The sequence below is a fragment of the Falco rusticolus genome, chromosome 2 (genome assembly GCF_015220075.1).
Source record: "Falco rusticolus isolate bFalRus1 chromosome 2, bFalRus1.pri, whole genome shotgun sequence".
Lineage (NCBI taxonomy): Eukaryota > Metazoa > Chordata > Aves > Falconiformes > Falconidae > Falco > Falco rusticolus.
This window is the reverse complement of record NC_051188.1, coordinates 9,789,459-9,806,984: the sequence shown is the minus strand read 5'-3', so window position 1 is coordinate 9,806,984 and position 17,526 is coordinate 9,789,459. Positions and strand designations below refer to the sequence as shown.

The following is a 17,526-nucleotide window of genomic DNA, read 5'->3' as shown; positions in this document are numbered from 1 at the left end:
GCGTTTGAAAGGTTGGGCATTCTCTAGTTTCTGTATCAGATTACAAGTTACAAAGAGAGAACCAGCTGAATTCCCCCCCCCCCCCCCCACCTTGCATAATTGGAGTCTTCTTTTTTTTTGTGAATCTAAGGGCTTTCTAGATCAAGTGTCACAGCTTTACCTTAAAGCCAAAAAACTATATACTGGTGCCTCATCATTTTTTCTGACATGTGAAAGAGGAAAGTACACCACTAGTGAAGAAGGTGGGAGCTGAGCCTCCTTACGTTGGCTCATGGGGAGTTCAAACGGAGCAATTGCAGAAATCAGTGCTAAAAAAAATCTGCATAAATAACATTTGTTTCAAAGTGTGTATTTATAAAGATATTTTTTAAAGTTACCATTTTGTGTTGTTTCTAAACCCTGTTTTGCTGTTACACTTTCTAAGTGTAGAGTTGGGAAATGAACTCTACTGTCGTGACAGAAGTAGTCTGCAAGTATAGCAAGTACCTCTGAGAACAAAATAACAACAGTTCCTTAATGAAGACATCAGTTTTGAACTCCAGCAGTCCAGCTAATCCTCAGCCCTGCCAGGGAGTTGCCGTGTAACCTATAGAAGGGTTTCTAACAGTCCTGAGCATCGAGGCTGCTTAACTTTGATGTTATGTCCACTTCTCTTCACTGGCTGGCTGGGGAACCCGAGTCTGGCAGTGTAGCTCATAATTGGCAGTCTGGGTCATTCACTGCTGCCTTGTCAAGCTCGACATACAAAATGCAGTCTAAATATGGTCCTCAGCATCTCTCTTCCCTGGTCTGAAACAAGCAAGTGATGTTTTTTTCCTTCTCATCATTCATTTCCAAACTTTTAAGGTTCCTTGGACAAGAACTGCCTTTTACTCTGTTTCTGCATCGGCTGAGATACAGGCATACACACATAAATCATGCAATGTGTGATTATAGTGTAAATGAGGGAGGTGTAGTTAGAAATAAATCCGTCCAAGCTAATTTTTGACATAGTAGGTAGGACATTTAAAAGACAGAAGAAAACACCTAGAGTTCCAGCAGGGAAACGATCTGCTGATGCCAGAATTGGGAAGGGAGAATGATTTCCAGCTGGTAAGCACACAGCTAGAGAAAGAGAAGGAGCTGACTACATTTTAGGAAGCAAATGCAGGTTAAGAGGGAAAGCAAGGTCTACCGAGACTTTCTTCAAAGAAGACCTTCTGCAGGTCCAGAGTTACTGAAAGGTTCACTGCTGGCCTCTGTAATGATTAGTTGATTTTCCTATTTTTTCCCTCTGCTTAAATAAAGTAAAATCCCACGAAAGAAAATGTTGAACAGAAGGGTGATCACTGTTTCTTTTTATTTACCTGGCTTAGAAAATGAAGAGACCAGTTGCCTTTTTGTAAAAGCTTGTCTATTTCCCTGAAGTAAATACAAACAGCAAGGTTTTTTTATATAATTTTCAACTTTCTGGGTTGTTAATAGCTTTTAATATTATTTTTTTTTAGTACCTCTGTCAATGGTGGAGTCTGATTAGTCTTTCAGATGACGGATCAGGAGGGAAGGAAATAGTAGTGAAAACACGGAAGAATTAAACTCCATGAGGCTTAATGGACTGAGAATCATGGAAGTTCAAGCAGTCAAAAAGCCTGTCTCTTTGTATCAGCAAAATATGTATGTTTCAGGGGAATTCCTGGGCTTATGATGTAATAATTTTGGAACCTTTAGCTCATCAACATTACCTCATCATTGTTTCCTTTCCTTTTAGTCTGATGGAGGTTATTTGTAGCACTGACTCTTGAAGAGGAAAGAAGTGACAGTTCCTTAATTTCAGAAACTTTGGCCATTAATAAGCCACAGGGCAAACTAAAATATTGGACGTTTCAGTTTGATGCCATCTTGTTGCTCATCATAATTTTATAGCCCTTAATTGGCAAAGATTTCTTCTTAAATGCCTGCTTTTTTTTCTTTTTTTTTTTTTTTTTTTAACAAGGCACTGAGGAAGTACTGATGACAGCATTTCCAAATTTACAGAGCTTGAAAACAAGGCAGATCAAGTCCTTTCAAATGCCATTAGCGGTTTTAACACAGTTGATTTATCTATCTATCTATCTGTCTGTCTGTCTATCTATCTATCTATCTATCCGTCTATCTATCTATCTATCTATCTGTCTATCTATCTGTCTGTCTATCTATCTATCTATTACCGCGAGATGCTGAGGAGCTATTCATGACACAGAAGGTGTTCTGGACCACTCTGCATTTTACATAAAACTAGGCAGATATTTTTTTTAGTTTGAAATTGCAGGGCTTGGAGGTATCCCATGTGGTGAAAGATGGAACTGAGATTTGTGTCTCAGTGATTGCTGAAGTGCTACAGGTACAGAAACATGACTGTAAAATGTCCCAATGCATAAGCGTGACACTATGGATAGACCTTTTGGTAGATGGCTAGGCTTCTGCACTGCAGTGTTCTGTACTTTATTCTATTGATGAGGCTTTCTGGTCTCCCATTTTCTGGTTGCTCTCTTTCATTTTATTCTTACTAAATTTGATTTAAAAAATAATCTATAAAACTGCTATTAAAAATCCTTATCCCATAGAAAGCAATTAACGTCAGCTTTACAGTGTTCTTAGTAGAGATGACTGCTTGCAGTTCAGCCTGTTTTTATTAAAAACAGTAGTATCTCAGACTTCGGTTATATACTGCTGTGTCCTCATAGTTACAGACCCATCAAACTCTGAAAGACCTAGAATTTGATTTTTCAAGACCCTTGGAATTCAGCGGAGTTACTTTACTGTTATTTTCAGTAATGTATTTTGTAACAAGAAGGAGCAAGGAAAGAAGAGCCACAAGACCTGACTTGTAAAAGTCAAACCTGACACAACTGCAGCACATGACTTTTGGCATCATTTTCGAAGTGCTAAAGCAATAAGAGCTCCAGGGATGTGACAGCTTAAAAAAACAAGGGCAGTGCTCCCTATAATAGTGTCTCTGTCACAAAATGTGAATAATGCGTTTTAATTCAAAGGGACATTCTGTACAGATATTTTTCTTTGTTTTGACAGCCCCATATAGAGAAATACTATAATAAAGTTTCCCTTTGTCTCTCTTCCCACCTTTCTAATAGTGTGTCCTGGAGAAAGGAAACTGGACTGTGTAACCAGCTGGAATGGGCTTCAGACCATGCACCCATTCTTGCTCAAATTTTTCTAGCACTATTGTTGACTCACCAAACGGAGCACAACCCCATTCTGCTTGAAAACAGCAATGACATGCTTCTAAACATTTCAAAGGGAAAAATTCCCTCAAAATGCATCCTTCTGTCCTTGTAAATTGATAACTGGTTTGTCATAAGAGGTATTATAAAGGTGTTAGTGGGTGTTCGTATGACATTCCAGTAACTGACTTGTATGTTGAGCTGAGAGTAGAGAGGAGGAGTAAAGGGTAGAAAAGAAGGAAGAAGAATTAGATGAGAGACAGGGAAAAAAGGTATACATAAGAGGACAGATTAAATCTCTAAAGCTTTCAGTGACAGACTTTCTGTTCTTCGTAGTCTACAGCCTTCCCGATTTAGGAGGACAGGGCATAAGATTGTGTTATTGCATCCAGCCCTTGGTCATAGCAGGTAACCAAGCTACAGATTTAAGTAAACATTTATGATCCCAGTAAGACTGACTAAATTTAACTGAGGACTTCTCACTGATCAAGGATTTGGAAGGAACCGTATGTTCAAAATGAAAGCCAGGAGGAAGTGGAGACACCCAGCATGCTGAAAAGATAAATCTGAGCATAAGAACGTGACTGTGCACTGAGAATTTTGTCCTGTGGTAGACTTATGGGAGAGTCAGTGAGACATGTCTGCAGTGTCACACTCAGCAGAGTGACAAAAAAATCAATGGCATAATGGATCTCAGAACATTGTAAGAATCATTAGGAGACTAGCCAGTACAGACTTAAACTAATGTAAATTGCAAATTGGATAGAATGAGGGATAGAGAAGATAATTGCAGATTTTCAGAAGTAAGCCTCTTAAAACTTGGTTAAGTAAACGTTATTCATGTTTTGGTAACAAACCAGACCAACACCTAGACAAAAGCATCACACTTCAGGTACTAAACTGTAGGAAGTGATGGAAAAGACTCAATTTTGGGAGATGTCTCTCTAAGTGAGCCAGGTAATAAGATTGTGTGTGACTTGGTTTGGTTCTTTTGATCAACTAGTGATTGCAAATCAAAATAATGTAAAAATGCTCTAGTTGTTAGTTTCATCAGTTCCCAAGTCTTCAATATTGTTGTAACATGGATTAGAAAAGAATCTTAGTTTTTTGAACAATTTCCACTCTTGGAAGGTATCATTGGGATTTTTTTCTTGCAAATTGAAAAACATTCTCTTGTCAAGTGTTAGGCTTCTGATACTTTTGTGAAAGCACCAAAAGCACCTGTGTTCTGTCAGTAGCTGCCAAAGCTCTCATCACCTTTCTCATCACTTTGCTGGACAGTCCTTAAAGGCAATAGTGCCATTTGCACCAGCGTGACTTTTGTACTGTGCACTCATATATTTAATATGAGAATATCATAGAACTGAAGGGTGAAACATGTACATAATGGTCCTATGGGACAAATTAATCCTAAAGGCTTCTGTTCAGTGTGCCATTTCTCTTAAGAGAATTTTACAGGACAAGGAGGCTACATGTGCTGGAGGAAGTTGTAGGATGCATTTGAGATTACATGGAACGCTACCATATAGTGTAAGTGTTGCCATGGAAAAATGAGTGAAGTCATATGGTAAAAAGAAAATACATCTGCCTGGAAAATTTGCCATAGCATAGGGGAGAAAAATAAAAGTTGACTTTTAACTAAAACAAGATCCAGTAGGGAAGCTGTTTACGCCAATTTCAGATGCCATAACTTGGATGCTTTCACTCCAGTACTGGCCAGCTCTGTCACATTCCTATTCAAAATATTTTCAAGATTGTTGAATTGAGTCCTGGAGTGCAGTCAAGTGGCCTAGATCAATGGGAAAGGGCAGCAGTACAAGAAAAAGAGTCATGGAGTAGGTGATACAGACGGAATATGGCACCCTGCCATCCCTCTTGGGCAGAACAATGGAGCAGGACATGTCTGCACCCTCACCGAGATGTGTTTTATCTCTCCCAGAGAGTCACAGGCCCTTTGCAAGATCCGCCAAACCAGCCTCACTCATTCACGTGTAATTATGTGGTGTTGTGCCGTATTGAACTGAAGAAGAGCATGTCTCCCCATGCTTTGCATTGCCGTTGAACCTCGTTGTAGGCCCTCAAACTTAGGTAAATCAGACCACTCCAAAGACAGATCCTTAGTCGTGGTGACTTGCATCATGTTCTGGAGGTCAGAACCCTTAGATCGTGGAAGGAAGTGTTATCATTAGTGTTTGCCATTGAAAACTTCCTCTCATTCCTCCACCATGCATGCATGAAGGCTGTTGTTCTTACAGAGCCTTTCTGTAAAGGGTTCCCAGAAATGCGCCAGCAGCTTGAGTTGCCTTGGGAGATTCCTGAGGTAGGAGTGGAAATTAATGTGCTTTCTTTGAAACATACACAGTTGGGTATTTTGCACCAGTGCAAACTTCCTGAAGCCTCTCAGTACTTGTCCAGTGGCTTTTGAAAATCATAGCGTATCATCTCTAAGGATGACAGGGCATGCCCGCCTACAGTGTACTGCTGTGTACTGGAGGTCTGAGAAAAAAAAAAATCATTGCATCTTCCTGAAAACTAAAGAGGTAGAGAAGTAGCTGTAATGACAAGCTTTTTGACAAGACGATGAGCAGGCTGTTCCTTCCCAAAAGGTGCTCACTGAGTTTCACTTCCATTTTTACAGCATTGCATTTATTGTTGTTGGCTGCATCCAGCCTGTGACCTAGTTAGGTACAGGGAAAGCCAAGTTACATGGTGAAGATGCAGTAAGAATCTTGGAGGTACAAATTATTCTTTCAAAATTGAATCTGAAGAGCTGTAGAAATAAAGGAACAAAGACACTAAGTATTGGCCCTTGTTTCTTTGGTAGATCCTGCTATCTTCTCCAAGGTGTTTGCAAATACATCTTAATCAGTGGAGGAAAGACTAGATCAGACCATCTGAGATAACTGAGCTTTAAAACGGAGTCCTTAACAAGAGGGTTATTCTTCTGAATTTATTATGCTTTCTTCAGAGTATTATAACTTTATGAAGTGTGGGTTTGGGGTTTTGTTTCCACTTCAGAGGCTCCATAGCAGAACAGTGTCCAAATTAATGGAAGTTTAGTTACGACGACATAATAGTACATAAAACTGAACGTTAAGAAAGCCATCATGTACTAACCTGTAGGAACTAAGAAAGCTGCTATGGTTCCTTTCTGGAGCTGGGAGATTCATATTTTTTCTCCAATGATTTTCTTTCCCTTGATTTCCTTATCTGTAAACCTGGGGTTAGAGGATTTTTTTTGAGATACATAGGGATCTAAGGGGAGGAAGGATTACAGATCCTCATGTCCAGTTCCCAGCATAAAAACATATGGAAGAAGTAGCTAGTTTAGAGAAACCCGTAGTACAGCTACTACACACAACACAGGCTACAAACTATGGTTTAGCAGCTGAAGAATAAAACATGTAGCTGAGAACTTCAAGCCACAGTTAAAAGGTATTGGAGGAAGAGCAGAAGATGCAAAGGTGGGAGGGCATCACCAGTACCCTAGGTTTCTGTGAAACTGGAGGGCTGGTTAAATAAAAGTTGCAGGTGATGGAAGGAAAGAAGGAAACGGAGCAGGTCCCATACCATGGAGAGCTACAGGGTGTGCTAAGGGGATTTGACCTGGGTGGGAAATTTGCTTCTATCCTTGAATCAGGGTATCAAGTGAATTTTGAGGAGATTCCCATCTTCCAGAAATGGAGAAATTGACACTGATAGAAGCTTCTGTAGATCCCGCTTACATATTGCATCTAACCACCTCTAGAAAAAGGCATCAGGGAAAGGCAGCTACACACACCACAGCCACCCCTTCACTTGGTGGTTGGTGAAGCTAAATTACAAAAAACTTACCTACAGCAGCTGGTCCTATAGTGCAGGTTTTTTTAAATATATACTAGTGAACAAAAAGCGATCCGGTCTTCAAACCATCCTTGAAAATACCAGTGAACTAGTTACCCAAGGACTCATACTGTTTTCTAGTTTAGATTAATTAATTAATCTATGTTTGTTTAGAATACTGTGATCCTTGAGTGGCTCGTGAATTGTTAGTGTCTTCTTTCTATTTAGACTAAGCTCTTCAAGGCAGGGACTGTTTACGGCTGTCTGTGTATGATACCCAGAAGGCCTGTAATGCAGACCTCAGAAACTTACAAGCACTACTAGAATTCAATATTGAATGAAAGAAATTACATTTTAAAATATTATTAAAAGCGTTTGCAGGAAAGAGTGATTTCTAGCCTTAGCAGCAGTTTTGTATGAATATCTAAATTTTATTCCCTATATACTTAGCTTTGCCCTCTGGTAAATATTGCTGGAGAAGAGAATTGACTGATATTACTGCTTGCTTACTTGTGGCCTGAACTTATAATGCAGAGTCACAGTCTGGGTTTGTTTGTTTGTTTTTTCCCCTTTTTTTTTTTTCTTTGTCCTGACAGAAAGATTTCGGGATTTACTGCTTCTACATTCAAATCAAGATACAGAGATTCTGCCCATCTTTCAGCAGAGGCGCTATCCCAAGTAAGTAAGATTGTCTTCTTGGGAGAAATAAAATCTTTGTCTATTTGCAGCAAGGGAAAGTGAAGCATTTATAGCACTGTACATGCTTTTGGTGTGAAGTCCTAAGACAGAGCTGTCAGGGAGCCACACTTGCACTGAGCTTTGCAGTCTTTCAGCGGAGTCAGGGAGAAGCAGACGTGCTTTGCAAGCTTGCCCAGCTGTCAGTGGGGAGGTGGTGGTGGAGTGCAGACATTTAGTTGCCTGGATTAGTGTCTGGTGGAGCTTTGTTTCACTTGTTGCTGTGTTGACATAGGCAGATGTTTTGTCAGGCTAATCCACACTCTTGTCTTGTGGGATTCCATCATTTATGGTGACAGATTCCCTTGGATTTTAACGGGCTCCCCTCTGGAAGCCTGTAAGCACTATAAAACATTTTTTCTGCCCTATTTAGGGATACATGTGCAGGCAAATCAAAGGAGTTTGTTGTGTGTTTAGGAGGTCTTGCATGTATTGAGTATTCTGGACAGAACCTCTTCTCCTGAGTGACATACCTGAACGAAACAATAAATGCTCCTTGTTACTACATGGGTTAAAAGAAACAGTCATGCGTCTTGAAAAGAGGCAGTGAAGGGGAAAGAAGAAGAAATAGTCCTTGCATTAACCATGACCAGACTGAGCAATGAACGAAGGCTAGTGCAGGATGGACAGAGGGAGGAGAAGGAAGAAAGAATGTCAGGAGCCAAGCCAGCAGTAATGATGGAATAAGCAAAGTTAATTATTTTAGTTAATTTTGTTAATGGGTTCCTGAAATAAGAAGCCAGTGTAGCTAAATGTTAAATACAGGTCTTAAAATTTGATAATCTGAATTTTTTTAAGAGCAGGCAACAAACAGAGGGGCTAAGTGCAGAAAAACAGTCACCTCTTCACTGTGAATACTTGAAAATAAAAGCACTCAAGGGTGAAATCCTGATTCTGAAAATGGTGAAATTTTGCACTGACTTCAAGGAAGATGGGTTTTTATCCATCTGAATTTACTGTTTGCATTATCCATTGCCACTGTTTTTCTGGAATACTATGGAGGTACAATATATGAAACTATGGGAGGCACCTTACATAGGTGGACTGGTCTGTTTGTTTCACTAGGACTACCACAAATTAGGACTTTCTCCTCACCCTTTGGAGCATTGGAACAATTATTTTTCCATGGCAGTAGAATGCTTTACTTGGCTTAGATGTTTTCACTTATAGTATGGACACTGTCAGACTAGGCTGAGAATCTAGTTTATCATCCTTCCTCAGAGAACATTATTCTTATTTCTATGTAAGTCATTCCTAAGGTGCCTGACTTTCCATTTCCTTACAGTTAAATTATTGCTAGCATTCTTGGCAAGTCCAGTCTACTAGCAATATTACAGATTGTCAGATTCATGGGTGAATGAGTGCCTCTTGTCTTCCGTTCAATGGATGCTTCAGCTCTTTGAAGATCATACAACAAATACCTTATAGTATGGAGCTTTATTGCTATTTGAAGTTATACTGGCCTTGCATCACAAAACAATACGTGTTTTCAGCCACATTACTTGGCAAGATTCGACTGATTCCTCTAATAGACAAAATCAGCCAAACTTCAGCATCCAGCTGAAAGAGAGGTTTGCGTGTGTTCTTAAATCCATTAGATTTCGGTTTATAGCATCATTAATTGGTGCAAGTTTGCTTGCTTGTTACAGAAATTTATCCTTCATTTCAGTTGATTTAGAAACTGGTTGAAGACTATTGGCATGTGCTAATTTCCCTAGGGGTTGTCTTTCAGCTGAAGTATTTGGGTTCAGGAAGGTAGAAAACCTGTTCATAATATATTTTATCTTATTCCCATGTCAGGTTTTTTCCCTTCCCTCTGCTTGTTTTCCTTGAAAGGTCAGTTAACAGAAATGAAGGTAATGAAAAGACAGATCTCATAAATCAGTGTCCCTTCATTGACTTCAGCTGAGCAATGGCTGGTGTACTACATAAGAATCTAGGCAGTAAGGTCATTTTAATGAGACATCATGGGGCACAAGCTGGAGTTTGTAACATTGAAGGAAATCCTAAGAATATGGAAGGCTATAAATAGAAGAGAAATGTTAGTAATGGCTTAGCTGGATAGCTTGACTAAGCAGTGTTTAGGTAGAAAGGGCAAAAGTTTTCACATATTTAAGACACTTATGTCCAAAGTAAGGAGATTGGATAGGAAGATGTTAGCATCTCTTGGGATACTCAGAGTGATAGTAATAAATATTGAAGGCTAAATGAGCAAGCTGTAATCCATCAATTTTTGAAAGAAATTGAAAGCTTGATGTTCTGGCCTGAATTATGTTCTTGTACATTTATTATGTTAAGACCTGAACTCTTTCCCAGATAATTTTGGGTACGATTTCTCAGAGATGCCTGTGCGTTGAAATAGCTGGAAGAACTTTTCTAGAATATGCGTGCACATCGTTCTGGATTTGTTTGGACAAATGCATCAAAGAAACACGCTTTGCACTCCTCGTTGATGAAGGGAGAAATGCAGGATCTTTTTATGGTCCTTGTGTTTGCCTGAGTTTATTCTGCTGGTCTTGGCTTAACCAGGGAGCAAATACATACTCTGGCATGTGGAGGTGATAGAAAGGTTTGAGATTACAAAGATTAAGGATCGTAAAGGCACACAGCACAACACCTTGTCTTCCTTAACTTGCCACTGTGTGTCCACAAGTCGTGTGGCATCACGCGCACTGGTTTGCGTCGTGGCCTGTGGGCTGACACGCGGTCCTACGCCAGCACATCGGTACAGCATCCGTCCAGGCAGCCCAGCCTTCAGTATGCGCCCTCTCACTGTTCTTTACAAGGTTGCAGAGCAGAAGGAGCTTGGCTTTTATCTTCGCTTCACTCACATGACAATGTAACCGTGTGTTGAAGAAATTGTAGTCACTGGGGAAGGAGTATGGAATGATGTTCTTCCATAAATGCCTACGGTAGAGTTTCTTAATGAAACATCCTGCACTGCACGTAGTTACAAGTTACTGAGCTCGCAAGACCAGTCGAATCCAGGCAAGTCTTTTTGGTACCTCAAGTGACTGTCCCAGGATGAAGGGCATGGTTCAGAAATCAGATGTCACTAGACCGCCCCTCATCCACCTCATCAGGAAACCCACCCACCCACAGAGAGAAATGTTTTGAGGAGAAAATCTGTCTCCTAGCTGGCATGAAGTCATTGCTGTGTCCATGAGGATTCACATTCCTGAAACTAAGAATAAATCCGCAGCTGTGGGCAGCCAAGTGGGTTGGGGTGCGTAGCTGCCTCCGAGCGTACCCACCTGGGAAGAGCCTTTGCACGCGAACCAGATCACAGACATTCTTGCAGCTTGTTCCTTCTCTCTTTCACTCCATGAGTGTGCTGAAGTCACCGAGGTGAGTTGCACCAACACGATCAGGCCTGTCAACAACCTAAACTTGTTGCAGTGAGTCTTATCCGGACTCATTACTTTGGCAATGAGCGTTAGGGCTCTCATGCCTCATAAAAAACTTTTCAGAGTTTCACTGTCAGCGTATTTCTGCAGGAGCTTTTCTCACATTGATATCAAGCTCATGCTTTCCTTGGTTGCCCACTTTGCTGACGGCATTCCTACTGTTTTATCACACAGATTCGCTTATAAAATGCAAGAACTGCTAAAGTGCTGACACAGGGGATTGCTTCTGACGAAGACACTGTTATGCTTATTAATTGGACTGTAGGGTCCAGCTTGTGACAGGGTGGTTGGTGCTAGCAGTGGGGGTCTAGGTCGCACCATCCCCCCAGGGTCTTTTGGTCTTTTCCCGCTGACTCCACTCACAACTCATGACTGCCCATGCTGCGTGCGCAAGGGAAGGATGCGCAACTGCCTTGGAACACCAGAGAGGAGGGTCTCTTGTAGCTGGGCCTGATAATGTGAAAAAGAAAAAAAGAAAAGGAACAGATTGATAAGGGAAATGATAAAAGACATGTGATAGTGAGGAATGAGGTTGGTGGGTGAAAAAGGCAGGAGAAAGGCTGACACTGCACGAAACAGTGCTTGAGAGGGAGACATCAGAAACAGTACTGACTTTAGAGCTTTTTAGCAAATTTTTCTGTGTACAAGTGATTTGACAGTTCAACTGTCAACATTGCTGAAATCCTCAAATAGGTATGTGGGTTATTTAGGGGGATTATTTGCTGCTTCCCCCCACCCCTCACCCCACTTCATCTTCATTCTTATCTGCTGTGGCTTTGGTGAAAAAGTTCTTGGATGATACACAGATTTTAAGAACAGAAGGAGCTGTTACGTTCCAGCTAATTTGAGTCCCTTCTTAACATAAGCCATAGAGCATTACCTGATAATCCCTGCAGCAAGCTTCTGGTTCAGCTGGAGCACAAATTTAGAAAGACATCCAGTCTTTAAATTGAGATGTTACAAACTGGAAAATTCACAAGCCTTTAGATCAGCGTGTTTCAATTATCAACTACTTCACATATATCACATTAATTTCTTTATCTTCAGTTTCCAGTCTCTGCCATCTCATTGTACCATTTTCTGCTAAACAGTAAAGTCCTGTACCATCTGAAATGACACCTGCGTAGAAGAGTATGGAGGTCCTTTAAAAGCTTACCCTTCTCTTGGACAAATTAAATAAATAAAACTTTCTTGCATGGTAAGGTTTACTTAAAAGGTCTCTATCTAATGTTTTGGGGGTTTCTTTTTAAAACTTTTCCAATGTTATTTGCCTTTTTGTTTTTTTAAACATGGACAGGAATTCAGAAAGTATTTTGTTAACTGTTTCCATAATGTGCACATAGAGAAATAACAGCACTTGTTTGTACTCAAATAGGGAGACAATGTAAATTGAGCACTGTCTTATTATTTAAATGGAGTGACAAAGTATTGAACTTCAGAGAAAAAAAAAAATAACTTAGAACCTAGCAGATACAATGAAATGACAGAGTATTCCAAATACTATCAGTCATAAACTTAGAACCCTTTCTTTGGCATATATTCCTAGTAAATTATAGTAGATTTTTTGTGTATGCACAAAAATTCTGGTTATTTTCATGGTCACAAACCCCCAGAAAATACAGGATCTTGATTTTTATATATATATGTATCTTCAAATGTGTATTTGTGAAGGTCATCTTTGAAAAGCTGGTGAAAGTCTCAGTTCAGAGAAAGCCAAATGGTGTTATTCAATTCTCATCATGGAGTAGTCTAGACAAATAGGCGGCAGAAAGTTAGTGCCCTAAACCATTGTGCCATCTGGTTCCCAATTGCTACTCATTTTAATGGTAATGGATCTGTAATGGATACATGCCAATTTACTACAGCATGAGATCTGAGCCAAGAAACCGATATTATTTCATAAATAATACCCCAGGAATAAACCTTGCATCTTATTTGTAACTGTCTTGAGAACATTTTTCTTTTTAGAGGGAAATGATCTGTGTCTAAGAAAAGTAAGTAGAGAGTTTGGGATTCTGAAAGTGATGATGCTCGGACAGTGCATCCACTCAGATTCCCCCTGAATCCCAGATTTCAGCATGTATGAGAGCAGCTAGCAGGACCATGGCCTAGAAATCCAATTCAGTTTGCATTAGAAACAAAAGCAACATCTTCCTTGGTGTTCGGCAAGGGGAAAATCATGACCTACACGTTCATCACTGAGTCTTCATTGTAAAGGCAGAGATTTTTAATTTCAAAAAGAGGTGGAGAATTTTCATGGAGTGATTTTCTATAAAAGGCTTTCTGTGGAGTGCTTTACAAAAGATGTTCTCTGTTACAGAGCAGAAACTGAGGCATGGGACTCTGATGTGAGTTACCAGTGTCATTCAGGAACAGTTCTCCTGGGGATGAGGCCAGAAATAGAAATCAGGTCTTCCACAGTCCTTTCAGTTGTGTGCAATTGGTGCTTTCATCTAAAATAACATCTATCCTGTTTTCCACTGCAAAAACTCGTGGCCTGCCCATATTGCTGCAATCAGACGGGAAAGTGCCAAGTGAAGGAGCCTTTCAGAAGTGCCCACACAAGCACTTTAAATGGTTTGTGTAGCATTGTACATTAAGCATGAAAATTACTGTTTTTGAAGCGCTCCAAGATTTATTTCAAAATGCAGGCTAGAAGCTAACTATCTCACCAGCAGCACTGAGCTCTCAGAAAACCTGAGTCTCAGAGAATTTTTATTACTTGATTAAAATAAGAGATTTAAGGAATTTGTAATGACATTTAAAAGAAACTCAGGGTGCTTATAGAGAAGAATGTTTATAGGATGTTTTAGTGGTTTGGGATTTTGTCTTTCTCTCTCTTTTTTTTTTTTTTTTTATGTGACTTGCAGGACATTATCCTGTAGACTTTAGACTTTTGCAGACCAGTGCAGGGTTGACTCCATGACAGTAAAACCTCCACTATAAGTAAAGGGCATTTTCCTGTCATTCGGGATTTTTACCAAATGGTAAAACCAACAGTGACGATGGGGTAAAGGCTTCTAGCTGTTTTTTTAAAAATAACTACCATGTTATAGGAGTAAGTGTGTCACTAAAAATGCAAGAACTTAATCTAGATTGTGTTGAAACCATAATGAAAATGGGAAGAAAGAGGACAGTAATTCATACTGTGCAGTATGTGTTTGGGCTCAGATCCTACAAAGACTTGTGTAGACACATCCACGTAATATCAAACAAGACCAAGTCAATATCTTGAAATATTTAGGACTGCACATTAAACTCAAATATGGGTCATAAATTCCTTGAGACAGAGGCTGGACTTGTTTAGAGTATCAGTACAATGCCCCAGTAACTTCTAGTGCAAAATAAAGACACTTTTGTTCCCTCTCCAAAGGCCTCGAGTTCAAGTGCTGACAACACAGAGCAAACCAGCCCCCTTAAAGTCAAGGGGAACTTTGCTGCTAACTTCAACAGGGCTTAGACCTGAAATCTGAGAAGCTTTGAAGAAACAAGGACAAATCTTTCAGATGGAGAGAGATGTGGGGGAAAATGTGTTTCCTCTGAGAGATTTGTGCAGCAGCATACATGCAAAACTGAAGCTCTGTGTGCATATATATGCTTTTTTAAGTACCAAACAATCTAGAATGCAAGTTTAACATAGCTCTGTTTATCGTAGCATAGTTGTGGCTCGTTAGCAGTCATGAACTGTTGTTTTATGCAGAGCATTGCAATACTCCCAATTGAGAAGGGGAAAGAGTTGACTGAAAAGATGCCTAAACCTTGCAAAATATTTGGGAGATTAAGTCATTGCTTTGTTCAAAGTGAATGGTATAAGACAAAACGTTACAGACAGTTTTCATTCTGCTGTTTGGGAGCATGAGCGTGGTAAAGCCTGTTGATTTAATTGCTGTGTACTTGCCTACTACTGAGCAGCAGTGTGAGACTGGGGAGTTATCTGCCACCAGATGTCTTGAAGGTTGTTTTTTTTTTAAACAGCTCAAACAGATGTTGGCATAGTTTGATGCAGAAATTATTAGTGAAGTTCTTTGATTCATTATGCAATAGAGAGTTACAATGACCCCTTCTGCCCTTACATTGAGTTTTACCATAGTTTTAAAAATAATGTCTTCTACTAGTTTAAAAATAGTTTCACAATTATCACAGTTTTACAGAAATCCAAGCAGCAAGGCTCTTGAAGAAGAAAAAGAAGTGCTAAAGGGTTGTGGTTGTTGACAGTAGTGACTTCCTCCTTAACTCTATGGATAAAGGGAAGAGCATCATTCATTCACTTCTATACGTGTTATTCACTCCTGTACACTCCTAGGACCCATTAAAAGAGGCAGCATCTTTTGTTAGTTTTATGAGTCATGGTGAAAAAGGGAGAAAAGAAATTCCAGCTCTAATAAAGGAGGGAATGAACAATATTATGCCCCTAAACACATGAAATAACCAGAGAGGAGAAAAGGAGTTGCCTACCATGTTATTCTTTATATTTAATATAAGACATAAGCAAAAACTCTATTTTTTGGTCTCTAAGGAGGGCAGAGATCTAGCTACACTCATTGTTCTGGCTCTTCCTCAGACAAGGTTAGAAGAAGCAGGTAGACTGTTCGGTAACTGTCTCAGCTGTGTCCCAAGTCCCTCTTAATGCTGTTTAATGCTGCAGAAACCAGCATACACTGCTGCTGGCCCTGGGGCAGCAGAGCATAGACTATATATATAGAGAGAGTATAACTGCAGAGAGAAGGACAAGTCTTCAGGCCAAAAGAGACAGTTATGATGTTCTAGTTTTGCATTAGATGGGCAAGGATGGCTTGTTCTCATCAGAGAATGAGCCTAGATTTTTGGCAACCTTTTGGTGGGTGACACTGGTGGAGTGCCAGGCTCTTCTGTATGCATGAGGGAGATGCTTCACATTTATTTTTCACACAACAAGTTGGGCTTTAAGCTCTTGGTAATACTCAGGGGCAGCAAGAGGCCGATGTTGATCTAACAGCCGTCCCCTGCCTCTTCTGAGAAATGGATAGGAGATCTGGGCTGTGGGCTGCCAGCTGGGCCACCCTGAATTGAGCATCCCCAAGTAAACATGTACGTCAACCCTATTTCGTGGAGGAAGATGTCTCAGGATCTAGGCTAGAGCTCAGCTCGGAACCATCTATCAAGTCTTAAAAACTGGCAGTGGTAGACAATCCATCTCATCCTATAATATGTTATTCCAGATGTTAATTATCCTCAGTCATGGGGACGGGAGTTGGCTGTTGGGAGATTGTGCCTAGTAGGCCAGTCCTAGCCCCAAGGAAAGTTCCTCCACGACCACGTCAAGTGGTTTGTAAGAATCACAAATGCGCTTGAACAGCCAGACAGCCAGCAGCTGGAACACATTGTTAGCAGCTGCAGAACAGCAACAGCCCATGATATTAACTGCCAAATTCTTTCCGAGTGTTGCCTAATCAGCTAGCTAAGGCTGCTCATGAGCAGAATTGGAGACTAAAGCAGGTAAGTCCTAACACAAAAGCTGTTTGAATAGAAGATATGTACTGAGTTGCTGGATGGTGAAAATAAATTGGATGATAGTCAAGAATTCCTGGTTGTTGTTTTTTAGTAGAAGAATTTGTGGATTACAGATGTGGCAAAAAAATTACCAGTCTAAGCATCTGCATCTAAAGTGAGGCATTACATGTGTTGAGTGAGGTGGATAGCAATGCTTTTCTTTGGTACCATGAATATAGTGATGTTTTTTCCTCCCCTGAAAGCAATGAGAGAAGCTGTGTTATAGGCACTGACCAGAAAGAAAAGATACTAAAATACTTTGCCTAATAGCTTTCATGTAACATTTTGCTTTATGACTTAATTTTCCATTGCTGTCAAGGTATCTTTGTAATATGAGGTTTAAATTAAGTTTGTGTACGGGTGAAGCTCGTTTAAAACCAAACTGCAAGGAACTTTCCTCATTCATCTGGGAGCTTGTATAAGGCAAAGTTGCTGCACACTCCAAAAATCCACGTGGGAGCAGGGTCAGTCTTCCTACTTCAAATCCACTGGACCAGTATGGAAATGGTAAACTATACTACAGCCTTTAGAGTTGTCAGTGTCGATGTTCTCTCTTTTCAAAAAAGTACTGAAACAAATCTTAACGAAAGCCAAATACCTGAGCACTTCTGAAGACCAGGCTTTTGCTTTCCTTCGCATGATGTTTTCTAAGGATATTATAGCTTTGTATTTCTCTTCACTGTATATACCATGTCTTTAAGACTTTAAATAGTATTTTAGATGCATTATTGTTGGTGGGTTCTAATACTGACGTTTGAGATATAATTACTTCCTGTTTTAGACAATTCACCATAAGAGACTGAATTTCTTTATTATATTGATTTCCCTCTGCT

General features: G+C 40.0%; 1 protein-coding gene across 1 annotated transcript in view; it reads left to right on the top strand.

Moving 5' to 3' along the window:
- The window catches only part of NOX4 (NADPH oxidase 4), a 106,616-nt gene that overhangs the window by 61,916 nt on the left and 27,174 nt on the right, over positions 1-17,526 (top strand). The window contains exon 13 of the mRNA XM_037377951.1: positions 7,619-7,700. Within this exon, the coding sequence (XP_037233848.1) occupies positions 7,619-7,700 (82 nt within the window). The remainder of the gene's footprint in view (positions 1-7,618; positions 7,701-17,526) is intronic.